This window comes from Engraulis encrasicolus, chromosome 4, assembly GCF_034702125.1.
Source record: "Engraulis encrasicolus isolate BLACKSEA-1 chromosome 4, IST_EnEncr_1.0, whole genome shotgun sequence".
NCBI lineage: Eukaryota > Metazoa > Chordata > Actinopteri > Clupeiformes > Engraulidae > Engraulis > Engraulis encrasicolus.
Genome location: NC_085860.1, coordinates 25,678,717 through 25,705,805, shown reverse-complemented (window position 1 = coordinate 25,705,805; position 27,089 = coordinate 25,678,717). Strand labels below are relative to the sequence as shown.

General features: G+C 40.7%; 1 protein-coding gene across 1 annotated transcript; it reads right to left on the bottom strand.

Annotated features, from left to right (window-relative positions):
• Positions 1–514: 514 nt before the first annotated feature.
• washc4 (WASH complex subunit 4) lies at positions 515–27,042 on the bottom strand. The gene is made up of 33 exons (XM_063196997.1): positions 26,922–27,042; positions 26,254–26,393; positions 25,726–25,779; positions 25,562–25,627; positions 25,418–25,463; positions 25,009–25,076; positions 24,716–24,798; positions 24,370–24,412; positions 23,776–23,879; positions 23,013–23,133; positions 21,890–22,013; positions 21,528–21,655; positions 20,684–20,844; positions 19,989–20,115; positions 19,118–19,243; positions 18,836–18,943; positions 18,343–18,489; positions 17,831–17,910; positions 16,415–16,520; positions 14,912–15,028; positions 13,819–13,987; positions 13,363–13,517; positions 12,092–12,166; positions 11,879–11,983; positions 11,450–11,584; positions 10,761–10,869; positions 10,230–10,296; positions 9,968–10,054; positions 6,108–6,255; positions 5,164–5,260; positions 4,274–4,470; positions 1,388–1,484; positions 515–1,111 (listed from the first exon to the last, which is right to left on the bottom strand). The coding sequence occupies exons 1-33, from the start codon at positions 26,980–26,982 to the stop codon at positions 1,059–1,061; spliced, it is 3,504 nt and encodes a 1,167-aa protein (XP_063053067.1). The 5' UTR covers positions 26,983–27,042; the 3' UTR covers positions 515–1,058.
• Positions 27,043–27,089: the final 47 nt, after the last annotated feature.

Here is a 27,089-nt window from a genome sequence, read left to right as displayed (position 1 = left end):
GTTAAAACATTTCAAAGAACTAAAAGCATGGAGCATAAAGACAATGTGTCTTCGCTCTGTTTGATTTCAGTTTCATTTGATTATTATGGTGTTAAATAAGCAAAAGCAAAAACTAAATAAAAACATGTAACAAAACCGCAATTAGCATACTGATCGAGTTGTTATGGTTAACAGTTCATGAAATGGAAAACAAACAAAAAAAACATGACAAATGATTTCTCCCAGTTACAAAGATAGGGAAGAGAAGAAAAAGAATTCAAATCACTCATTTTCCAACTCTTCCTAGAAGTGCTTACAACTTGCCGTCTTCAATATATGAAGTTAGTACATCTGGCCATCAAAATGAAAACTTAAGTATTCCACAAAAGCGGATGACAGCCTGGAATGGCTAGTTAAACACAACGTTAATCTTTCTATTAGACCAATAACCTCTGAATGTTGTATATTTAATATGTTTGAAGTTACAGAACATATCAAAAGCAAGTCTGTTTTCAGCATAATTCCCCATTGTCTGTAATTTTGCTTCTGTTCCACTTAAACTGACATCTCTTCTTACCCAGTGAAACATTTACCCCAAGATTACAACACAAACTGGGGTTATTTTCATGGGGATAACTTTTCACTGGGTTATATCTCAGATTAAGTGGAAGGGCCAATAATACACTTAGAACTTAAGTTAGGAGGTTTGTCTGTGCCTTCTATGCTACAGAAACCTGTTTCGTAATGGATTAAACCTTATTACAATTGGCAAACAAGCACAACAGAGAGAGGGGTTTACCAAAACAACAATAATGCACTCGTACGTCCAATAGCCAGAATACTTACAGGCCAACACTTGACCAGTAAATAGGCCAGGAGTAGTACACCCACATCTCCTCAGGATTCCATGTCCATCTAAGACAAGTCTTGCATTCCCTGCATTTCGAAACGTCAACAAAATTATTCTGCTCTGGCAGCTTAGACCCAAACTGCCAGGATGTGCAGTACATTCACAGGTCAGGTTCAGTCACAGTCCTTACTCGGTCCTGGTGGCAGAAAGATGATCATGATGTTGTTCATCATTTTGTGCTCGACTCAGATGTACCCTCTGTGCCTCCTTTAGATACATCCTCTGAAATTAAAAAAAAAAACATTCATACAACCATTTATAACACTTATACAGCTTTATTACACTTGCCAGCATCCTTTGCAGCACAATATCCCCAAGTTATATGCTCCTGATTATGTCCTTTTTGTAGTACGTCCATTTAGATAAGAGTTATGTGCTAAATGTAATGTAATATAATGTAATTGGAAGTAGTAGAGGAGAAGTTAACAGCTTAGTAGTAACAGTTTATACATTCTGTTGCCCACTGTTAGCTATGTCTAGTGCACTACCGGTACTCACCGCGATCCTTCTTCTCAGCTGTCTCTTCCGCTGCCGTCTTGTCAGCCCTGAAGAAGATGCGGGCACTGCTCAGCGAGAAGTACAGCAGCTCAAACTCCTGTGGATCAGGAAAGGAGATCATTTTTGCTTTAGTCAACAAGTAATTGACGTTACATCGGTAACACTTTACAATAACGTCCTATTCACAGCTTTATAAACACTTTATTAACATTTAATAACAATTAACATTTAACAAAGCATTTACAAATGTTTGTAAATGAGTAATAACCAAACTATGACTGCACAGTGGAGTGGGAATCAACTTCTACTGTGTGAGTTTTATGTGGTTTCATGCCTTCTGGTCTTTGGAGGAGAAACTTCCAGGACCGCTGCGACTGCGCTGTGTCTGCTGTGTTAGCATAGTATTTCTTGCCCATTTATAAACATTTGTAAACATTTTGTTGATAATAAGTTCATTTATAAAGTGTTCATAAAGCTGTGAATACAACGTTATTGTAAAGTGTTACCATTACATTTCACAATCTGAGCCGGAGCAGCAGCCCCTGCTCTATCTGCAGTGGCTTATGATGTTCAGCAGAGTTGGCGATTACTGCTACTTATGAGGAGAAAGCCTCAATGTAGGCGAGTACATCTATGCAAAAAAAGACCTAACCCCAAAAAAATTGATACAAAAGGTTTTTCAACTGATTTTGTTACCTCTAAGTGTCCTTAATAACATACTAAAAATCTAGGAAAATCTGACTTCAGGAAAGGTGTCATTTTCAAGATCAAAGTTTTTTAAAATAAAGGTTACTACATGATAATTACATTGGCATGAACTAACATATTTTCAGGATCTGTTTGTTTGGAGTGCTGTTTGGGTGGATAAAGACACTACTGCTATGATAATATCCATGTGCTGTTTGTCAGGGCACATCATCAGTGATGAATCATGGTGTCACTAGGTATTTTGGGTCTTTCAGCAGCTGAACTGAATAGACAGGAGCCACTACATGTGTAAGTAGAGGGCAAGGTGAAACGGTTGGTACTGGAGACAGACAATGTCCTGAAAGGACATAGGGCTTTAGCATAGCTTTCGGGTAAGCCAGAGTAGGGCCTGTTGTAGCTTCATAGGCAAGGGTCAGGGCCTTGTATTCAATTAGGGCATGAAAAAGAGGACATGACTGGGAAACTGAGGCTATGTGGTCAGAGAATGATAGATGGTCATCATCAATGACACCTAGATTTCTTGTGGCCTTATTTGAGGCAACAGTAGCAGAATCCATATTGAGCTCGAAATCATGGCAACCTAAATCTTTGGCTGGGATCACCAGCAGTGCATTTGGGCGAGGCTCAACTGAAGGTTGCATTCCTTCATACTTGTGGATAGTTCAGAGAGGCAAGCGGAAATGTGTGTGACCGTGGAGTCATCTGGCACAAAGTAACTGTGCTTCATTGGTGTAACAGTAGTATGAGAAGCTGTGAGAACAGATAACATGACCCAGTGATGTGGTGTACATGGCAAATAGGAGTCCCAGCACCAGCCCTTAGGACACCTCTGTGGAGAGGTTATGATTTGAGGACAGCTGACCTTGCCCTTGATACATGCTAAGAATGATACCACCAGACTCAAAGAATGTCTGGAAAAACTTGAGACACATAAAACTCAATTATTTATCTAAGAAAGATGTTAAATAATCATCTTTTGAAAAAAAATGCTAGCTGGTGTGTCTGCACAAAGATTTTTAGATTTACTACAAAACAAAAAGATATGTCCATAATCTCTTCTGAAGATATCTTCTGGCTTGCTAGAAACAAAATAAAAGAGTAATTTTGAGCTTGGCTTTTTCAGATTTTGAGGTTTTGCATTTTGAAATTTAATGCATATTTAATTACATATAGTCCAATTACCATATTAAAACATAACATTTCAGAAAACTTGCAATACATTTTTTCTCACAAATATGTGAGTAATCACCGGATTAAGTTTCATGGTGATATCGGCAAGCTAAATATTTTGGCCTATTCACCTGGAGTGTCTCTTGACCCATATAATAAGCCTATGGCAGCCATGTTGAAAAAACTCATTTCCCAAAGTCAGATTTTACTAGATTTTTAGTATGTCATTTAGCAGGTCCAATAGTAATAGAATCCATAGAAAAACCTTTTGTATCAATTTTTTGGGGGTTAAACCCTAAATGTACTTGCCTAATGTAAATGTAATGGAATTCATTAGTGGATGATGACTGAGGCAATGTGTCATGCATCTCTTTAGACTACTGAAAAAATACAGCACTTTTATTCAGAATGTAGTATTTTGGAGACAAAAGCACTGATAGACAATTTTTTCCCCATCTGGAGTATTGTAATTTCCACAGCCTTGATTGTCCCAAAGCCTTTGGAGTCTGACTCTTTGTAATGAGATACTCGTAGTGTCCAATATATTTTCAAACTAATTGAAAGTACTTTTGCCTTCATATTGGCTCTAAATCATTTCAATATAAGACCTGATCCCCCATAGCCGTATGCTTCACAGCAAGCCGGGTAGTTGCTCATCATCACTTGCTGGTGCGTCATCATCCTCGTCGTCGTCACAGGACTGAAACCCTGCTATTCTCTTGGCAGACTCCTCTTGCCTGTAGCTAGGGTTGCCAGATGAGATGATTTCCAGCCCAAAAAAACTCAAAACCTCTCTGGGATCACTGAATCCCACCCAATTTGAACTAATATTATTTCCATTGATTTCTATGGCAATGAATTGGCAGAAATTAGCAGACGTCCATCCTAAGCAGCCCAATTGGGCGGGAAACCACCCAATCTGGCAAAACTGCCTGTAGGTAGCCTGGCAAGTCATGTACATGTTCTGCTGCTTGGCAGTTTTCATCTAGTTTACTCTACTAAGTTTACCTGTAGGTAGACGTCCAGGCGTTTCTGCGTGAGGTTCATGGTCTGCATGAGCTTCTCGTCCTGGCTTGTGGTCTGGACGTTCTGCTCCTTCACCACGGCGTTGATCTCCTTCACGTATTTGTCGCGCACCGCCTGGAACCAGTGCAGCGAGTCGAACTCCTGATACTGGTCCAGCAGCTTCAGGATGTAGGCCACCCCTGGGATGTGAACATGGACGAAGACGCGTAGACACACGCGTAGACACACGCGCAGACACACGCGCAGACACACATAAACAAAATTTGGAGGATGGCAGGTGAGCTCAACTTCTAAGATTTAAAAAAAAAAACGTGAAGCTGCGAGAAAAAAAACTCTGAGTAGAGAATATCACATTCTCGAGTTTGAGCTCATTATTTCTTGAGCCACCATCTCCATCAAGTTTCAGCCCTTCCGACTTTGGCTGGGGACATGTTTGCTGGGAGCCTTAAATTACACATGCAACTGGGTGTGACCAGATGCACATACTTGCTTCAGAATGATCAGAAGACAACAGACGATACTGGAGGCATAATGTAAGGGGCCAGATAGCCAATGGGAATCTCATGAATAGATTCCATGATTATTTGACATTACCGTGACCTCAACATGAAATTCGGTATATCGCCACTCGCAGCATACACAACGTATGGTCTGGTGTTCTACCGTGAGCAAAATTGACATACAATTCCCATGGCATACACATGCGTAACCAGCAGAGAGCATTTCCCCAGCCTTTGGTTTCAGCAGGTGGTTTTCTCTACTCACTTAAAATGCACACTATAATTCTCAGATAAGAGACATTGAGTTAACTATTCACGTCATGTCGTGAACACCAGCATGAGATATGTGTGGGTAATAAGTGGTTCCCTTACCCATGGCAAATCCATCATCTGTGAAGGATGCCCCTCCTTTGTTTTTCTTGTTGAGTTTCTCTTTGCAACCAATCGAATGCTCAACAAAATTGACAGTCTGAAAAAAATGTTTGATTGATCAGTCTTTGTTGTTAATATAAGTCAAAGGGTGTCAAACTCAAATTGACTGAGGCCTAAAATCAAAGTCTAGAACAATTTCGTGAGCCAAAAATGAATATTTATTTTTTGAAAGTTGGACTAAAAGTGTGTGTGCATGCACTTAATACTCATAGCTAAAACGAAAGTATTATTAAAAAATTCTTTCCCATCATATATGACTATTCAAATGTGCCTGCACAAATTGGGTTAATGTGACACCAAATTTCATGTTCAAGTCTTGTTACGCTACACATCAATGTGGGCCAACTGTAATACATATTTTAAATGATCTCGCGGGCCGAATAAAATGTCTCGTCGGGCCAGATTTGGGCCAAGGGCCAGAGTTTGGCATTCCTCCTATAGGTGATGGGTCAGACAGGAGGCACTGAAGGCACTGATGGGATACAAGAGAAACAAAAACAGGTGGAAGTTGGTGCTGCAGCATCAATCCTGATGCACCCGACTGAAACGTCTTCACAACACTGTGCCTTTTTGTGCTCACTTATGCAGACCATAGACTAATTAGTAATGATAATTGCAAAATCGCAAAATAAATAAATAAAATCGCCATCTTGAAAGCATAGGCCTCCAAAATGTAATCAGTTCATATATTGACCATTTGCAGGACGCATGGTGAGTTACTAGAAAAGTGGAGGAGATGCACTCACACTATCGCCTAATAACTATCACAGTTTTTAACTGAGTGCTGAATTTCACATAAAACATAGATGAGCTAGGCAAATAAACAAAGAAAAACCTGAAGAGTGCTGTCCTTCACTTCATTCAGGTATTGAAGAGTTACTAACCAGAGGTGGGACGATCATGTAGAAGTTGCGGAGGTGCATGTTCTTGACACTGCGGAACTCTGGCGAGAAGACTCCAACCAACATCTTGAAATACTCCGTGCCCTCTGCAGAGTTGCTGGTCAGGTCTCCCAGGACAGAGTCTAGCAGGCTGGGGACAGACAAGATGCCTTTAAATACCTATTTACCTATTACACACTGGGGCCTTACACAATATTACAGCCCAGTCGGGACCCAATGGTCAGAGAGCTAGTCTTGCAACTGAAAGTTTGCAGGTTTGAATCCCTTTGTCATCAATGACGCGTGACCGCATAATTTCGGACCCTAACGATCAGTGCCAGTGATGTCAAGTGGGTTAAGGGCTCTCCAGCCATTGGTGTGCGTCAACTCATTTTTTTATGGTGTGGTGTTGACATAGGCATAGAATTCAAGTTTCTGTGGGTCTTGAAAAGTAGTAAGAAGATAGTTTTGTTAGGAAGGGAAAGGACTATCTGAAAAGAAGAATCATAACTGCTTCACAAGGTTGAGAGGGATGACCCTTCTCTTGCAGTAGCTTGTAGGTCAGGACTATTCAATTAGAAGTCACAGAGGGCCAGTTTTTCAAATTCCCTCCAGTGAAGGGGCCGAACGTAGAATCTGTAAAATTATTATATGTGTATATGATTACCGTGAGCAGCACGTCGTCTGAGGTTGGGGTTCGAAACAAGCGGATGGCTTTACAGAGAAAACAGATATTAGCTTTTCTATTTCTTAGTACTCTTAGGATGGTCTATTTATGACACTGTTTTAGATACGATTTCACTCACATGTGAATGCATAGTAGAGAGATGCCCCCAACCTGAAGTGTTAGGGTCATTCCACGCCAAATCAACAAGAGCCCGCGCACTTAGGTCTCAAAAAATTCTGAAAATATTACCAAGTGTACCCATGGTACTTAAGAGAAACACTGTACATTTATTTGAATGTAAGATGTATACTCTCCGTGTTACAGCCAATTTTACTGGGGGAGGGGGGTGTCCATTTTGTTCACACTTTTTTTTGTCAAAGTTCACAAGCCCGTAGCTCAATAACTAAACCATATAGGAAGCTCAAATTTGGCATGCTGGTACATAGATAGGAATAGTTTGTTGCAAAACTGTCAGTTTTGGTCTGTATGATCCTGCATCGTCATGGCATTACCTCAAAGATGATACAAATTGTACTGGCGTTTTTGGCTGTGCTCTGTTAAGGCCTTCAGAAGACATATTTGTGCCCAACATAGCCTCTTGATTTTTTCCCCTTGTAGAGACAAGTAGGAACACTCTCATAAAAAGCTATAAATAGAAAGGAAACCCCATCAGTGTTTGACCAGAAGACCTCACAAGTCTGACAAATCATTTTGCGTGTCATTTTCAGAGCTCCAGAACCCCTTCTGGGATTGTCCACAGATTTTTATTTTATTTTTTTCTTCATTCTCCATGAATTCTTCTTTTTAAAAATGTCAATGAGACTTGTCTTATGTGATGTTTTCTTTTGTAATTTCCAACCTGAACATGGGCAACATGCACATTGAGAGCAATATGTTTTCTATGCGTTTCTTCCGCTGCCATCTGCTGGTCAAAAAAAGTAAAAACATGACTCCTTGTGCCTGACCTACTGTCTCTTTTGGTGTGCGAACCTGCTCCCACATTGAACGCTCCTGAAATCATTGAAATTGAAAGGGATACCTGCACCCCTGCACAGGGACTCTCGGGGGATCATGTCTGGGCAAAATTTGCATTTGATTATTTTTTACTTTACATTAAATGTTATCAAAATCATGTTGCTCTCTTTTTGCATTTTACCCATGTTCAGGGTGGAAATTACAAAATAAAACATCACATAAGACAAGTCTCATTGGCATTTTTAAAAAGAAGACTTCATGGAGAATGAAGGAAAATATAAAATAAAAATCTGTGGACAATCCCACAAGGTGTTCTGGTGCTCTGAAAATGACACCCAAAATGATTTGTCAGACTTGTGAGGTCTTCTGGTCAAACACTGATGGGGTTTCCTTTCTATTTATAGATTTTTATGGGAGTGTTTCTACTTGTATCTACAAGGGGGAAAAATCATGAGGCTATGTTGGGCACAAATACAGCTCCAGGCCTTTTTATTAGAATACCATGAAAAAGTTGATCTATTTCCATAATTCCATCAATAATGTTAAACTGTCATGGATTGTAGATTCATGGCCCAGTTTTTTAACTATTCCAAACATTATTTTTTTTCTTTTTATATACGTTGACCTTCCAGCTCAAAAAACCCATGAATTGCGGAATTCGCATTATTAGAATATTGTTATAAAATCACTTTTTTCTTCATCAAAATTTGGGTCACATTAAATCAGTTGAAATTTGATACTTTCTACATAACATGCAATGGTCAATACTTGGTTAGGACATTCTCTATCTTCATAATGGCCATGATGCGTTTAACATTGAAGTCAATGGCAAAAACAGTGCATGGGAGTTATGGAAGCCCAGATATCCTTGATGTTTTGCTGTCAGCTGTTCTTGTTTGTTGACCTGGTGCCCCACACTTCCCTCTTCAAAATACCCAAAGATTTCCATGCCACGTTTTGGTGTTAACTCACCAGTTTAATTCTTACTCAACAGAAATAAAACCCCATTCATTTTCAATGGGGTTTCATTTCTGGTTATTTAGAATTAAACTGGTGAGTTAGCGCTAGAACGTGGCATGGAAATCTACAGGGTATATTGAAGAGTGAAGTGTGGGGTACCAGGTCAACAAACAAGAACAGCTGACAGCAAAGCATCAAGGATATCTGGGCTTCCATAACTCCCATGCACTGTTTTTGCCATTGACTTCAATGTTAAACGCATCATGGCCATTATGAAGACAGAGAATGTCCTAACCAAGTATTGACCATTGCATGTTATGTAGAAAGTACCAAATTTCAACTGATTTAATGTGACCCGAATTTTGATGAAGAAAAAAGTGATTTTATAACAATATTCTAATAATGCGAATTCCCCAATTCATGGGTTTTTTGAGCTGGAAGGCCAACGTATATAAAAAGAAAAAAAAATAATGATTGGAATAGTTAAAAAAACTGGGCCATGAATCTACAATCCATGACAGTTTAACATTATTGATGGAATTATGGAAATAAATCAACTTTTTCATGGTATTCTAATAAAAAGGCCTGGAGCTGTATGTCTTCTGAAGGCCTAAACAGAGCACAGCCAAAAACTCAAATACAATTTGTATCATCTTTGAGGGAATGATATGACGATGTAGGATCATACAGACCAAAACTGACAGTTTTGAAACAAGCTATTCCTATCTATGTACCAGTATGCCAAATTTGAGCTTCCTACATGGTTTAGTTCTTGAGCTACGGGCTTGTGAACTTTGACAAAAAAAAGAGTGTGAACAAAATGGGCACCCCCCTCCCTCAGTAAAATTGGCTGTAACACGGAGAGTATACATCTTACATTCAAATAAATGTACAGTGTTTCTCTTAAGTACCATGGGTACACTTGGTAATATTTTCAGAATTTTCTGAGACCTAAGTGCGCGGGCTCTTGTTGATTTGGCGTGGAATGACCCGTTAGCGATCGCAAATTATACACAGCCACAGATGGCACACATATTTGTTTTCATTTCATGTTTTCTACATTTGGCCCCAGGGCCGCCATTTGAATAGCCCTGTTGTAGGTTATGCAGTCATTTCAGAGATACTACTGTTATGCTTCTATTTTTCCTCACATTTTCATACGTTCACTTTAAGCCAAGATTTGTTTTGCTTACATAATAGGGTCACGGAACACATTGATTGTGTCCGTTTCAAACTTTTAACTCCAAACTACCAAATCTACCTGGCCGCTTTTAGGGTCTCCTCCGAAAGGCCCTCCTCCTTCACCGCCTCCTCAAAGTTGACGATGTCCTCAAGGTCTGGAACAAACCTTTAATAGAAAGACCCCCAGGAAACATCATTATATCGACATTGTTTTTTTAAAAATGTCCTATTTACAGTGCATTTACACAGTATGCACTTAAAAAAATAGCTCTGAGCTAATACATAAATGCAGAAACAGCATCTTTAAGCAAACCCGTCTTGTTTAACATCATCCATTTTACCTGATGGCACTGCTGCAGCAATGTAGGCCCCCGGAGCGAATCATCCGCACATAACCCATCGCATTGCCTGAGAAGGAAGAAGCCAGTCAAAAAATGTTTTATACAGAAGCTAATTGGATTACATGCTATAAAAACTGTTATAAAGCTGCTTTTCAAGTTCTCATCCAAAGTAATGGTGTTCATAATGTGATATTATGTAGGAAGGGAGTAAAATTCACGATAAATGGCAGCAACATTTCAAACAATTTTGGCAGGCAACAACATAATGGACTTTGTATTTTTACAAAGTTAAAAGTTGCCAGTTAAAGATGCAAGTTGTCCAGCCAATCCAATATTTCTGAAGCCGTCCTGCCCCGTGTATTTCATTGCCCTTCACATAAAGGCAATGATAGGCAATTTATTTAATGTTTTATGTGCTTCAGAGATATTTAGGTTTTCACAGGCTGATAGTACCTTTTCCCAAAAATGACTAAGGCTTTAACAGGTGTTTTTTTGCAATGTAAAATGTGCAAATGTGTTCAATTCCCTCACCAATCTGGCTGATGAGCTGCCTGAACTGGTCGAGGTAGCTCTGGCCATCTGGCGTGATGCCCAGCTTCCTGATGCCACGGTTGAACTTCTCCGCCCTCTCGAAGGGATACTGCAAACACGTCATCCCAGAATTAGACACAGCAACACGACTTCTGTTCAGTAACACTTCTATTTAGAATTGTTTCAACTTGTGTGTGTCTATCTACATGTAACAACATGTAATATTAGTATAATGTAGTTAATGTCCACATAACAGGACTGGCCTCCTATACAAGCGCTAATAGATTACCTATTTTAATATAATACCTATGCAGAGTACAGGCAGACAACTCTAATTTCACGCCATGCTATACTTTTTACAGTATTTCTATAGTGTGCATGTGACAAACAAATATCCTTGTAATCCATGTGGAAATTGCTTTAGATTACAATACAATGGCACCCGACTGTAATGTAATGTCATAGGTCAACGACATGTCTTATCTGAAAAGAGTTCACACACTGAATCTGAGGAAGACCACAAGGTCGAAAAGTCATCTCGCACCAAAGAATAAATAAACAAAACAAAAAACATCAAACCAGAAAAATCCTAAAGAGTGTGCAAATTTCTTTCAGAAAACCTAACTTTTTTGTTCAGCACAAGTGATTGTGCACAGGTCAAGCAACAAGACACCAATCTCCTTTCTTACCTTCTGATCGGACTCATCTTTGGTCTCCCTGAAGAAGCGGATGTCCTTGATGAGTCTGGACTTGATGTGCTCATCATACATAAACTGACTGAAGATGTAGAACTTCTTCCGAAGAAACTGATATGTGAAGTTAACCTGAAGATGGAAGCTCACCCCAATTAGTTCATTAATGGTTAAAAACAAATACCGGTAATAGAAACATACATGAACATAGACATCAAAATCTTGCCCTGCACTTTCAGTAACAATTATTTTATAATTGAATTTTACATGTATCAGCTTTGGTAACATTTTGAACGTTAGCTACTTTGTTGTTTGCAACGCAAATTCCCCTTGGCAACTACCCAAGTTGCTAACAGGCTAACAACTACGCTTTCGAGAAATGCACCCCTGTGCAGTTATGTATCCTTAGCATGGCAAAATGGTTACCGTGGTGTTCATGATCCCAGTCCCGTGTGTGCGGATGGAGTTGGCAATGTGTCTGATGTTGATGGTGTTGAGATGTTTGTTGTTGCTCGTCTTCTCAATGAAGATCTGTAGAACAAAAACAGCATTACATTAATCACAAATAACACACATTAATCTCTCTATATTACAATGCTTAAGAAGTAAAAATTAAGTGACTGGATAAAAACGGCTGACCTGGTTGTTTAGATTGTAGTTATAGCGTGACACGAAGACATGAATATTCCTCATGATCTCCAAGACATCCAGCCCCTGTTGCCATGCAAAAACGGACATAAAATGTTAAGAAACTATCCAACCTAATGGCAAACTGTGATTTAAAGACTGAAATCCAGGGGATTATACCAAGAACATGGTGAAGTGATAAACCTGGAAAGGTTAACCTGCATGGAGTGTTACATCTATTAATAGATAGTTCAGATAGACAGATGTTGTTTAGTTAAGAAAATAAGGACTACAGGCTCTTGTATTAGATGATTTACCACTACTAGCTCAAGGTCACTACTTAGCCAGGTCCTTGGCAAACTCCCCAAGGCAATTCCAAATAAAAAAAAATACTCTTTCTCAGGAACGGGACAAGAAGGCCACTGTGTGTGTAAAAAAATTTTTTCACACACTCAGCATATTCAGGCTGTCAGAGAACCGTGCCATTCTCACACTTAATCTAAAACCCGCTGGCGTGTTTAAACGAAAAATCTGAGCATTCAAGAAGCAGAATGCTGGTTCTTTCTGAGAACTCGAGATTTCATGACGAAAACTAGATGTCATGTCAGGAGGATCAGATGGTCACATGCGTTACAGCACAGGTAAAAGAATACTGAAACACTGTGCAGCCTACTGTGTAGCCAATAGAAGTTATTTATGCATAGTACAGAAACATGTTTTGGATAAGCTGCACCAAACCTTCTTGTGATTGTCAAGGTCATGACATGAATTTGTTTTTATTTCTTTCTGCACGTGTTATGGAACTTCTTATTATTGTGAAGGTCATGACATGAATTTGTATTTCTTTCTTTCTGCACATGTTATTATGGAGTTAACCAGACTCACTTCACTGCAGGTTGTAGCCCACAGCATTGTATGTGACAAACATAAAGGCTACTATCTCTATCTCTCGCTCTGTAGCTGTGGCACCTGGGCAGTCATGGGTAAGCAGTTAGAGCGTCAGACTTGTAGCCCAAAGGTTGCCACTTTGACTCCCGACCCGCCAGGTTGGTGGAGGGAGTAATTAACCAGTGCTCTCCCCCATCCTCCTCCATGACTGAGGTACCCTGAGCATGGTCAGTCCCGAGGCACTTCTCCCTTTCGGGGGCCATTGGGGGCTGCCCCCTTGTAAGGGTGAGGCATGTATGCAATTTTGTTGTGTGCAGTGTTCACTTGTGTGTTGTGGAGTGCTGTGTCACAATGACAATGGGACTTAGAGATTCCCAGTTGGGTTTTCACTTCACCTGTTCGAGGGTCTGGCTGGGCAGGTGTGCCTCGGTCATGATGAGCCCGTAGCGCTGCGTGGCGAGGTTCCTCATCTCACTGTACGTCGCCCAGTCATGCAGGGCCACCGTCGTCAGGTTGTAAAAGGTTTTGTCCAGGTAGTGAGTCACATAGGCTGCAGATAACACGGGAGGTGACAAGACAGTATTTTAGCCAACCATGAAACAATCTTACAGGATTGTGTACTAACAAAATATGCTTTACTCGGGTCAGTATACCATATATTTATATGCACTTGCCAATCAGCAATTAATTATTTTCAATCAAAAATCTATGTTCTATAAAACTCACAATAAGGCCATTGTTATTATTGCACAAAATATTATTATGAAGCTCAAAAAATCAATGTCAATCAAGATCAACACTGGTACAAACACAGCCAAGGAGCGGATATTAGAATGGCCTATGATCCAAACCTTTGATGTCGATGAAACGGTTGAAGAAGCGGATGGGCTTGAGGGTGAAAAAGTGGGCCAGGTCTTTCAGGCCGACTTTAAAGGGGTTCCTGTCATCCAGCTTGAGGTGTGTGTGGACAGACAGGCGCAGGTCCTTCTCAATCTCCTTGCAGAGCTTATCCAACAGGTGCTGCAAAGGTCAATCATTTACTTTTAATTTTATAAAGCATATCTAGCACAGTCACAGTTGATCAAGAGTGCTTTACAGAAACCATCAATACTAACACTACTTGTAAAAACAGACATGGGGACGAAAGAAATGGGAGGAAAATGGAAGGGACAAGGGATAGAAGTAAAAGGGCAAAATGTGAGCCAACAGTCCTGTCGACAATCACCATATTTTAGGGAGTCTGAACATTTCAATGCACTCCAATTCACTCCACTTCTAATAACACGACTCTGCAGCCATGCAAGCACTTTGTATGCAATTAACGGTTGGTGTATAGCATTTGTGCATGTTTGAGAGAGTCATTGTGAGTAGGGTAAAGTAGATTAACTTTATTGATCCCCAGGGGGAAATTAAGGCGAAGAGTAACAAAATCAAGGTGGCCTATAATGATGCTTTTAGAATTCTGATGAAGGCAACAAGATGGGAAAGCGCAAGCTCTGTCTTTGTCAATGCAAATGTGCCCACATTTCAGGCATTAATGAGGAACCTCATCTATACATTTATATGTAGGTTAAATGTGTGTGTGTGTGTGTGTGTGTGTGTGTGTGTGTGTGTGTGTGTGTGTGTGTGTGTGTGTGTGTGTGTGTGTGGTGCTTCTTTAATAATGTGTGTGTGGTGCTTCTTTAATAATGTATATTCATGTCTTATAGATAATCTGGACCCTGAATCTGTTGAATAATATATATATATATATATATATATATAAGGAGGAGTTGAGTGATTCTTGTCTGCCCATTTGTTTTGTGCTGTCCATCTTTCATTTAAACCAACATCTGACCCAATTACTAGCAGTGCACTCAACAATGCCCTAAAAAAAAAACTTTTGTTGTACTGTATTTCTACAAAGGACTTGAGCATTTAACATTCATCCATTTGGTCTCTGACCTCTTTGAAGACGTCCATGATCTCCACGTCATAGCTCTGCAGCAGCTGGTCGTATGTGTCCATGTGCTTGGCGTGCATCATACTGGGCACACTGTCTCTTAGGGCACTGAACATGTACTGCAACAGAGTAGACACAGTAAGGAAATCACTAAAAAACATTCACAAGGGAGGAGGAAGTGAAAATGGATCGGACATACAGTACAATAAGAAAGCCAGAGTCAAACACCACAAGACATGCGCTTGACAGGAACCCCTAAGGCACAAGACACAGAGGAAGGCCCAGAGACTCATGACGAAGAACCACCAGAGATGTACTCAAGCGAATTAAAGGGACACTGTGCAGGAAATTGTCAAAAAAGGTACTGCAACTATGCTGCTCATTGAAACTGTGTCGCCTATTGCCAAATTTGACCTTTTCATGAAAGTTTACTGAGTAATAAACTAATATTTTCTAGTTTGGCCCAAGTACAGTCATTTTTGCAGCTTAAAATGGCTATTTCTGGAAATTCAAAATGGCGGACCATGGAGAAGATCCCATTTTTCATGTATGAAAAGTGCGATTTTTTTCAGTCATAATGAATACTTAGAATTTGATGGTGGTGGTAAATATTCATGAAAAAGGTAACATTAGTGAATGGGCAGCATGAATTCTGGAAATAAACAACTAAAAATCTCACACAGTGTCCCTTTAACTCCACTTGGAATGAAGCCAAGAGGAAAAGCCAAGATCGTGTTGTCTGGAGGCAGCTAGTAGAAGCCCTGGGGATAAGGCAAGGCAGGCAAAAACATCCACTGATGCAGCATGACAGTGGCCTGGGAAATCCCATGCTGCTTTGCACAATCGTTCCGATCTGAAAGACAGCATGGAATCTATCCCTCAGCGAGGAGTCCAGATCATGGTCTCAAATCAGAGAGCAGGGAGGCGTGGAAAGGCAATGACTGCAGTTTCTTTGAATGTATACAACTGACACGATTGGCTATGGGCCATGTATGCCAAATTATATACATTCATAACGTCCAATAAACAGCCTTTGTTAATTGTAAACCACACATCCCCTAAGGGATTTAAAATAGGCAGGTCGCCAGACCTTATCTCACTTGTGATTAGGTCTGGTGCTAACCAGGCAAGCATGAAAGTCAAAGCACACTAAAACACAGAAGCAAGGTAGACACAGGAAAGAGAAGTGAGATGCAGTGTATTTTAATTTAAAAAAATAAAAGGAAAAAAAGTCTTTGTGATTAATATGGTAGACCAAGGTATGTCGTGGCAAGCATCACCAATGCAACAAAGTGGAAAGAAGTTTGGTTTCCTAAATAGACGTGACTTTCCATTGATCTCCTTTCATTCTCCAAGTCTCCTAAAGGGGGGGCATAGCTGATATAGGATCTCAATTTCAGTTTAGAATTCACATAGATCCCAGAGGAATCTCCTTATGAACTGTCTCTACTATACCTTATCCATTACCTCTGGTGTAACCCCAATGTTATTTCCTGTAGTCTTACGTGTATGCGCGCTGCATCCACAGCGTTGTCGTAGACATCGTCCAGGTAGATAGGGAAGACTGCACGGTGCCAATACAGGAAACTACAGTCACACTGAACCTTCACCCTAGCAGAGAGAGAGAGAGAGAGAGAGAGAGAGAGAGAGAGAGAGAGAGAGAGAGAGAGAGAGAGAGAGAGAGAGGAGACAGGAGGATAATAACATTCTAGGTTGCAAGTTAACATCTTTACTTTGACCTTAATTGCAGCAACAATTCTAGCCCTATCCTTTATACAACATCTTAAAAAAATATTGAAGAGCGAAATGTACCAGTATGTGTAAATATATGCTTTTGTGGGGTATCACAGGAATTGTTTCAATATGGATTTTTCTTGGTTAAAGCAGACTCATTTTTTGGTCTGTCAATTTGGCCCTAGTCTCAGGGCAGATGTTTGGATGTATGACCATTAACCCATCTCATCAAATAGCCATGGCGTTCATGTCATGAGAGAAGTCTCGGCAAAGTCCAAATTCTTCGAACATCCCAATATTGTTAATGTCCACATATTTAATCAAAGGTACACCACATGCAAAAATAAACCTTTTAGCATTTTCTGTAAAGTAATGAGTGCAGTGCAAAGATAACAGTCATGGGTAAGCGGTTAGGGCGTCAGACCAGGTTGCCGGTTCGACTCCCGACCCGCCAGGTTGGTGGGGGGAGTAATTACGGTACCATGCTCAGGGTACCTCAGTCATGGAGGAGGATGGGGGAGAGCACTGTAATCAACCAGTGCTCTCCCCAACCTCCTCCATGACTGAGGTAACCTGAGCATGGTACCGTCCCACTAGCCTGGTCCTGACCATCCCATAATACTACCATTTCATTTCGTATTTATGGTCTGGCATTTGTTTGCTCTGAAGCGATTGTAGAAAGCAGGAAGTTTGCACTCAGTTATTGTTTGAAATTATTGGACACATCTCACCCAATCGCTGGCAGTTACTCAACAACAACATAGCGCACACCAATGGCTCTGGCGCAGATGTGTACGTCATTGTCACGAGCGTTCTACCCCTTTCGTCAACACGTGGGGGGCGTATTCGATTATTGGCTGTTTTCTGGGGGGGCGTTGCAATCAAAATTCTACTGCTGCAAGCACTCCACAGAGAAGCACGGCCAGACTACAGTAGTGGAGCCAATCCTTTGGCGGAAGTACGTAGGATGGCTCGCGAGGCTACCGTCCCACCACACTGCTCCCTTTCGGGCGCCATTGGGTGATGCCCCCTTGCACGGGTGAGGCATAAATGCAATTCCGTTGTGTGCAGTGTGCACTTGTGTGCTGTGGAGTGCTGTGTCACAATGACAATGGGAGTTTCCAAGTTGGGCTTTCAGCGTTCACTAACATTTACATTTTAAGAAGTGACATTGTGCTGGCTGTTACCTTTCCTTCAGTTCGCTGATCAGGTCCAGCTTCTTCAGCACCAGCTGCAGGGGAAGCAGCTCTTCATCTCGGAACGTCCTCTGTTGTAGAAAGCAACAGGTGAGGAGGTGAGGACTGATATCACAGGCAGTAAGCTCAGGGGCCTATACTAAGAAGCTGAATGAAGTAGATGATTTACCTCTTAACTTAACCTGGTTTACTCCTGAACCAGCTTCTTAGTGTACCCCACTGGAGTAAACTTTTACAATAGTGTCATTATATATAAAATATAAAAATATGAAAAATTACTTAATCAAAAAATAAAAACCAGACAAACAAGAGCAGACTGCATTTGCAGAGTGAATGGATCCATAATATGGCTTAGGAAACTGAGATAGGGAATTTAAAAAATGTATAATTTGATTTTGCATAGTGTAATGTCCCTCATTGTCCCCTAGCCAAAATTAGACTTTTGCATGTCTGTATAAAATTAGACTTTGTATGTTTTGTTTCTTGAGAAGTTAGTGCTTTACCATTTGCGTTCCCACGCTGAGTGCTAGTGAGACCACGAGTCGTCGCTCCTTAGTGCTCGGCCCGTTGAGCGTGTTCTCCGCCAGCACCAGCGATGACAACACGTCCAGCCTCTGCTCACTGTATTTCTTCTCAGATACCACCCTTTTCTGTCAAAAAGGGACAAGGATAGACTGTTACGACATTTTCTACCATGGATGGGAGGGTGAAGGCAATATTAATATTATTAATACAATAATACGTACAATACATAGGACAACTTTCTACCATAGAGTCAAGACAACATTAATAATTGATTTAATAAATGTAATTAATAATGATTAAAAAAAATAATTAAACTAGAAATGCACTCAAAGAAAACATAACCTCCTTGGGGGAGGTAAAAGAGCAAGTAAGCTAAAAGCCTGGACATCAGGTCAGGTCAGTATCCTCTTCAGGGGTCAGTGGGGAGGCTGACAATCATTATTCCCCGGGTATGGCATCCTCTACACTCACCTTGGCGGTGGCAATAGCTGTGAGAGCCTGCGACTGCAACTGCTGCGTGATGTGAGAGACAGAATCGGCCACCACCATGGACCGCCGGTAAAACGTGTGCTCCACCGCCTGCAGAAAAACAAAACAAAAGGGGCCAGGATTAATACTGCTGATAATGGCATTTTAGTTAAGCACCTCATCCTGAGTGCAAGAGAACACCTTTTCTTGCTTAGGCAACTTTTTTTTTTTTAATCGCCATAATTATTGGCAGGTCATGAAGTGTTTGCAAAATAAAAAACTTACTTTCAACAGCTCCACCAATCGACACAGGGCCTTGACGGAGGCCTTGGTCATGGGCTTCTGCATGGACATGTGCATGTTCATGGTGGTCTTGATGATGGTGCTGAGGCTGTAGGCATACAGGATGCCCTAAAGGAGGAACACACAGGCGACTTAATGGCAGCTTTGTTTTCTCTTTCCTTAATTTCCTTTGGGATAAATACAGCACCTCTCCTCAGCTCTACTATTACTTGTGGGTTTTTTTTCTCTAATATTCTCCTTAGTAGCGATGCAAGTTGTGCTTGTTGGTGTCAACAGCCGTGGCATAGTGGTTAGGGAGGTGGACTTGAGTTAAGAGGGCTGCAGGTTCGAATCCCACCTCCATCCATGGCTGAGTGCCCTTGAGCAAGGTACCTAACCCCACATTGCTCCAGGGACTGTAACCAACACCCTGTATCTAAATAACTGTAAGTCTCTTTGGATAAAAAACTGCAACTAAGTGTAATATACCGGTATGTACAGGGAATTCAGCTGATTTAGGCCTATTTAAATAGGCTAGACAAAACCGTTAAAATGAACATATTTAAATAGACAAAACCGTTAAAATGAGCATTAAAAAAGCTGATTCTAAGAAAACCCGCATTAAAAAAGCTGATTTACATTTCTAATATAGGCAGACTGAAGGGACCTTTAGTTGAAACCTAAGGATCTTTAGTTCAATTTTAAGGACCTTTCGTAGGCTTTTGCGGTAGACGGACCGTCCTCGACTAAAGATCCCCTGCCTTATACTAATGGTCCAACGTTTTGTTCGAATGGTCCCCTCTCAAGAATCCATTCGACGAAAAGACCTGTACCCTGTACAGGTACTTCAAAAGATTAAGCTATTTCAGTCTACCTGCACAAACACACTGCACCTGCCGCTCAGGTCCTCTGCCAGCTTCTCTGGCCGCTGCTCTCTGGACAGAATGGACTCCATCTTCATCATCCAGGAGGCCACAAAGACATAGTAGGACTGGACATCCCTGCACAGGGGAATAAACAACATCCCTCAAAATACAGTAGGACTGGACAATATATCCTTGCACAGGGGAATAAACAGCAGCATTCCTCAAAACATAGTAGGACTGGACAATGCATCCCTGCACATGGGGAATAAACAGCATCCCTAAAATAACATTATGTCAATGGAATTACAGCTTTGTTTGTTTTTATCTGCTCTGTCCTGTGTGGTTTTGGACATGAGTCTGGCAAAAAGTGAATTGAAACATCACAGCACAAAGACCAACCATGGATAGGCTGATGGTATAACAAAAAACTACATCTAGTCTAGTCCTAGTCTAGCCATCTTCCTGGAATATGACTATTTAAAATGTGATATTCCTGGTGTAGACTATTATACGTTTTCATAGATGTTGGGCCAGATATCAAGGTGAAAAGACATTCTGCAATATCTAACATTGCAAAAACAATTGGGAATAAAATATATACAGATCTCTAATAACCTTTAAACCCAATAATCCATCATAGCTAAATTTCTAATTTAGTCTGATCTAATCTTAAAGTGGGACAAAACGAGAGGTCTTGACTGACTTGGCCAGCGTCTGTGCCTTCTGCTGTAGGAAGGCCTCTCTGTGTGCGCGGATGCTCAGAAGACTCTTCTTGTCCAGCAGCTTGGCGGCAGGGGGCACCTTGTTGACCAGGAAGGCGTCGGGGAACCAGATGATGTTCGCCGTCAGGGTCACTGCTGGCACCTGTGAAAACCATTAGCAAAACATGAATCATCGATGTATTATGAAGTATACCACCTAAAAACCTATAATCATGTTAAAACAAGCGCAATCTGAGATGGCCCCAAGTGACACATCAAGTCAAGTCGGCTTTATTGTCAATTTCTTTACATGCGCTGCTGGTCATACAAAGAATTGAAATTACGTTTCTTACTTTCCCATGCAGACATAGACATACAGTAGACTTTAGGTGTGGACATAGACAATTAGACATAGACAGTACACATACATTACACCTAGAGTATACAATACACATACACAGACATGTAAAGTGCAAGACTGGGTAACAGAAGACAAAGGTATTGTTGTGCATTTTCAGTTATATCCTATTGTGATGATTCTGACATAGTGATAGTAGCATTGCAAATAATACATATGCCTCTTTTCCACAGCTGGTTTTCTGGTAGGCCTACAGCTTGACACACTGCGACTCGGCCGCCACTTTTTGCTTTTCGAATTGGCACGACACGGCTCAATCGTAAAGCAAAAAGTGGCGGCCGAGTCGCGCTGTGTCGAGCTGTATCCCTACCAGAAAACCGGCAGTGGAAAAGAGGCAATAGGCGCATATCGCATCAGATTCTAATGAAGTTGAAAAAGTTCACTCCAAGTATCAAAGTTAGTTCAAGTTAAGACACAACGCTACCCACTTTTTTGCAAACGTCCAGCAGCGATCTGTAGAGTTTCTTGTCCACTGTCCTGAAAATGTGAAAATGAAGAACAAAAAGCCCGGAGACTCCAGCGTACTTGTCCCGTTGGTCAATCTCTGAAGGTTCCCCTATATGACAGAAAGCCAGCCCAAACATAGAAACACAGATAAATATCAATCTGAGCAGAAGTCATTCAAACACAATGGAAGAGGTCATGGAGGAATGGAATAGCATGAATACAAATGCAGACACGTGCATGCACAGTACATGAATGCAAAAATCAAACAATCTCCAAAAAACAGCATTCTACAATCCCTTTCCACGTCAGTATATGGCCCAACAAAGTATAAGGATAGACTCACCCAATTTTGACTCAACATTAGTAAAGATGGTGCGGATGTTGTAACTGAACTCTTCAGCAAACTGAGAGTTTTTAGAGACATTGACGCCTGCTCCTGGATCATCAAACCTCTGATCCACACAAGCCTGTAGAGAAAATCACAGCAATGCATCAGATATGGTAGACGTTAGAAGATTATCTACCAAGCTGATGAGCTGCACAAATTAGAATATGTAGGTGCAGTGAGTCAATCTATTCCTCTATCCTTCTTGCTCTTTCAAACTATACATCCATCCATGTCAGTTATTTTGTGTGTGTGTTTAAGGCATTTTAGCCTAAGGCATCTGCAAAAAATGCCTGCTGAATGCCTAAGCCCTTTTTGGGAAGATGTGCCCTCTGTCTATTGAAACCTACATATTTCAATCTCCAAAGCACATAAAAACATGTAATAAGTTGCTAGGACCCTCATCTTGCATTGGATTGTGTTCATTCAGCTCTAACATACCCAATTTTTTAAATAAAGATGCTCAAATCTCAAGAGCCTGAATGCAGCGTATATGTCGCTCCAGGCGCCAATGGTCAAACAACATATACGCTGCATCAGGCTAAAATGGGTTAAGTCAGGGTTTTTCAACACTGGGGTCGGGACCCCATTTGGGGTCACCTGGAATTCAAATGCCTAAAATGTCTGAAAGTGTGTGGAAAAAAAAGAATAAAGATAAATATTACTAACTAATATAACATAACTATTCAAAATTATCTTTGAAACACCATTTACAATCTTAGGCTGTCATAAATATCTATAGGTTTAATCAGGGTGCGTTTTGTAGGGGGTGATGGGGGGGATTGTCCCCTCTTCTGGTTTTGATATCACCACTTTCTACATGATTATAACCACAGTTTAATGTAATTCCATTGATATTGCTTGAAATCTGAAATATATCCCCCCTTCTGGTTTTCTGACAAATCGCACCCTGGGTTTAATACCCTACAACTTATGTAGCTCAGTCATGTTTTAATTTTATTCGTGAAAAAATGTGTATGGGGTCCCCAGAAATTTAGGATGACAAAATGGGGTCCCATGCCAAAACATGTTGGGAAGCACAGGGTTAAGTGCAGTTAGGCTGTTGAGGAATCCAGCTGACCTGAAAGATCATGCCATCCAGCAGCTGTCCTTCCAGCTTCAACAGAAGCTTCTCAAAGGGCTTCAGTTTGTCTTCTGAAATTGCAAACTTTAATGGGTTGTGATGCACTGATTTCAATAACCTGAGAGAGAGAGAGAGAGAGAGAGAGAGAGAGAGAGAGAGAGAGAGAGAGAGAGAGAGAGAGAGAGAGAGAGAGAGAGAGAGAGAGAGAGAGAGAGAGAGAGACAGAGACAGAGAGAGACAGAGACAGAGAGAGACAGACAGAGAGAGACAGAGAGACAGAGAGAGAGAGAGAGAGAGAGAGAGAGAGAGAGAGAGAGAGAGAGAGAGAGAGAGAGAGAGAGAGAGAGAGAGAGAGAGAGAGAGAGACAGACAGAGAGAGAGAGAGAGAAGTTGACACACAGCAAATTAAGTCATGGACTCAAACAGAAGTCATATAATTTTGTTCATGACAGGAAACAACAGTCTAATAAACAATCCATCCAGTAATCCACCAAATGTATAATACTTTGAAATGCTCAATTGCAAATGCTAAAAGCACAAGTTGCTCCAGTTTGATGCAACACCAAAATCGTAAAGGATGGTGCTTTGTTTCTGAGATTAGATTAAGACTTAGCAGCTAGACAAAATGTGCCTTGGCGTTGGGAAAGGCATCAAAAATTAAACAAAGAAACTAACATTGCACATCATCGGTAAAGGGCCAAGTACGTATTTAACGGTCATGGCCATTCCTGCCACTTAGCATGCGCTGTATAGCTCTTACCTCTTGTACATCTTCCAGTGGTCCTTCAAGGTCATGTGGTTCTCCATGATCTCGTCCAGGGTGATGAGAACTACAAGCAGCTCGCCCAAATGCTCATACACCGTCTGCAGACAACACAACAACAAAAAAACACATGAATCTTCACACAAGTGCTCATATGCTGTCTGTAGACATTAAAACACAACAACAAAAGCCACATGACTATGGACAAACTTCAAAGCACATATTTGATTTCATCGAGTTAATTTTGTAAGAGGTACGCATCAACAACACAGTAACCATATGACGCACAAGAAAAAGAAAACATTTCATATTTCATTGATTGAGTTACACCAGAGAATCAATGCCTGTACACCACAATACATGTAGTAAGAGCTGCAAATCTCTTCATCATCTGACACAAAAGGAAGAGTTCTCACTGTCTGTGGCCTAATTACTGTATGTATTCTACCTTAGTCAGCCAGGAGGTTCTAAAACATCTAACAGATGAATCACACACACTTCAACATACGGTATGTGCTGAACTAATTACAGTATAAAAACAAATCAAAATGAATTTTAAAAAATCACAAGTATGAAAATGTCATGAAATACCTGAAAGTGAACTCCAGCGGACTCAATAATTTTGGGGGCGCCCCTTAAAAAAAGAGACAGAAATCATTTATTTCAAGTGCCTTCCAACCATACTTAAAAGCTGTGGGTGGTTTTGTGTGATCGACTGTGTTTGCGTTGTGTACAGTACGGCATGCTTTTGGGTGAGGCCCACCTGGGTTTGACCTATTCTATGACAAAGAGATTCTGTTCTGCATGTACTGTATACGTCACTGCGTTGGCAATAATATTATTGTACTGTTCATGCCAATAAAACTTTGAATTAGAATTTAACTGAATTTAATTGCATTAAGATAATCAAATGGGTTTGAAATGCAGCAGCACTTACTTGGTACTGGTGTAAAGAGCAGCTAGCTGGTGCACAATGTTGACCACAACTTCAAAACAGCGAGACACAAAGCAAGACAGCTCCTAAAATGCAAATGAAACACATGAAACACAGCTCTTAAGACAACATGACATGAATGTATGATAATCTTCAAAGACAATGCAAAAGAGAAGAGAAAGATGGAAAAATAGAATTGACCGAACAAACCATTATTGTTCATCATGTCTTCTTGCCTTGTTTTATGCAAATGAACTACGATCGGGTGCAAAGACTGTGCAAATATGACGACCTACCTGCAGGAACGAGATGAATCTTCCCATCTGTATTTGTGACTCTCCTTCCAACACACTGTTATCTGAGGCTGGAACACAATAGGAAAACATACATTACATTTCATTTAGCAGACACCTTTGGCCAAAGAGACTTACAAGGAGGAAATTTAAGCAGGAATAGGCAAGGGGTCAGTGCAGTGTAGAGCAGTATACAAGTAATTAGTAACAAAACTTAGATAAATAACAAAGACATCTAGGCGCAGTGTACAGTTGCAACACTGACAGCATTGTCCAACATAAGGTAAAAAAGATGCAGCACTGTCAGAACCCAGAATACATCTCTCTGATATGACAATACAGTTGCTTTCCACGGATGAAAAAAAACATGTCTAAAAAGAATGCCAATACGAAGCAAATCGTTCATATTTACCTCCTTCTCCATAGTACAGCAGGCCATTATAGAATTTATGCTCGGCCTACAGAGGAAATGACAGAACATGTTTTACTTTTGAGGAGAATGGATTTTTAAATTTTTAATGGATTTTTATTTCTATTCACCGCTCACAAACCTTACCTCATATTTTAACTTCTTCACTTCACTGCACAATGCAGCATAAACCGTTATTACTTTGTTGAGCACCTTCATAAAAACAAACAAAAAATGAATGAACAACTTGTGTTCATTTTAGCATGATGGTATTTTTGAACAAGCAGTGCAGCATATGAGGAAAGTCATACCTTATTATCAGTTTTAATGAGCTCCAACAGTGATGACTGTTCATGAGGAACCAGCTATTGGAGAGAAGAATTAATGACATTACATTAAATTACATTGCATTACATTAATCTGGTGTTTATCCACAGAGATGTCTATTGGGTACAAGAATAGTGATACTGGGAGGACCAAGGGCACCTCAGCAATATATGATGTTCTGTAAGAGCAGATAAGCACTGCTTATTTCTCAAATCACATTTTTGACCCTACAAATCTCTAACCTGGTTGGTTCCCACGTAGACCCTTCATGCATTAACCATCGCGTGAGAACCAGGTTAACAAATCTCTGCCTGTTCATAACTTGCAAATGTAGACACATAGCTTACTAGATGTATATCTAAATAGAAACTGCAAGTTGGGACCCAGCTGTGGCTCAAGCGGTTAGGGCATTGGCCGTTACGCCAGGGACTCGGGTTCAATCCAAGCCCCCTGACCAATACCATGAAGGTTACCCGACAAAGATCCTGGTATAAAGGTCAGGGATATCATACCTGCAATGCTATGGGGTCAAGTGTGAAGTCCCAGACATCACCAATCGTATCGTCCAATGCTTCCTCAATGCCTTTGAGCTGTGATGTGTACTCTTCCAGGAACTTTCCGTAATTCTTCAGTTGCACTTCGGTGTGTATTTCTGAGGGCAGAAGATGAGAGAGAGAGAGAGAGCCCATTGTAGGATACGATTAGTATAGGCTACTGCAAAGTCACAACAACGCACTCCAGCACTGTTTTGTAATGGATTAGCCTACATTGTGTTATTACAATGATATTTTATCTGGGCTTGGCCATCCAGACTGATTTGCAAAAATATGAGTAGTGTAGCCAGGGTAATGCATTATTGCTGCAACGTGCGGAAGTGAAGTTTCCTCAAGAAGCTACATTGTATCGATAATCAACCTAACAACATGAGTAGCCTCGCAACGTTGTGTCACTACACACCTCGTACTCTAGGCCTACTCCATAAGATGTAGCATCATTACTGAGTTCCAAAGACAAGTTACAAGTGAAAAGAATGTCTACCACATCAACAGGCTTATTCTACCTCGTACGGCAGCTTTGCCCACTGCCTTTGGTTTCTGCAGTTATTGTGCTAGCTACCAGGTTAGCATAATATTGGACAATTGACACATCATAGCCAATATCTGGCGGCGTGGGAACTTACTCTGCGAACCATCATCAAAGCGGTCGAATTCCCAGTCAGGTGACATCGACTCCATAGCCATGTCTTCGTCTGACAAAAAAGGAAAATTCTATAGCTGTCTGCATTCAATAACAGCCCTCTATCTGTATGCAAAAATCAGATCTGTGATCACAGGACGTGACGGTCCCA

Coding starts and splice junctions, on each gene's coding strand:
- washc4 (XM_063196997.1), bottom strand. CDS start 26,982: ATGGCTATGGAGTCGATGTCACCTGACTGGGAATTCGACCGCTTTGAT. Junction 18,944..19,117: donor GATTGGTGGAGCTGTTGAAA/GTAAGTTTTTTA, acceptor GTTTTTCTGCAG/GCGGTGGAGCACACGTTTTA. Junction 11,585..11,878: donor CTGGGATCATGAACACCACG/GTAACCATTTTG, acceptor TTCCATCTTCAG/GTTAACTTCACATATCAGTT.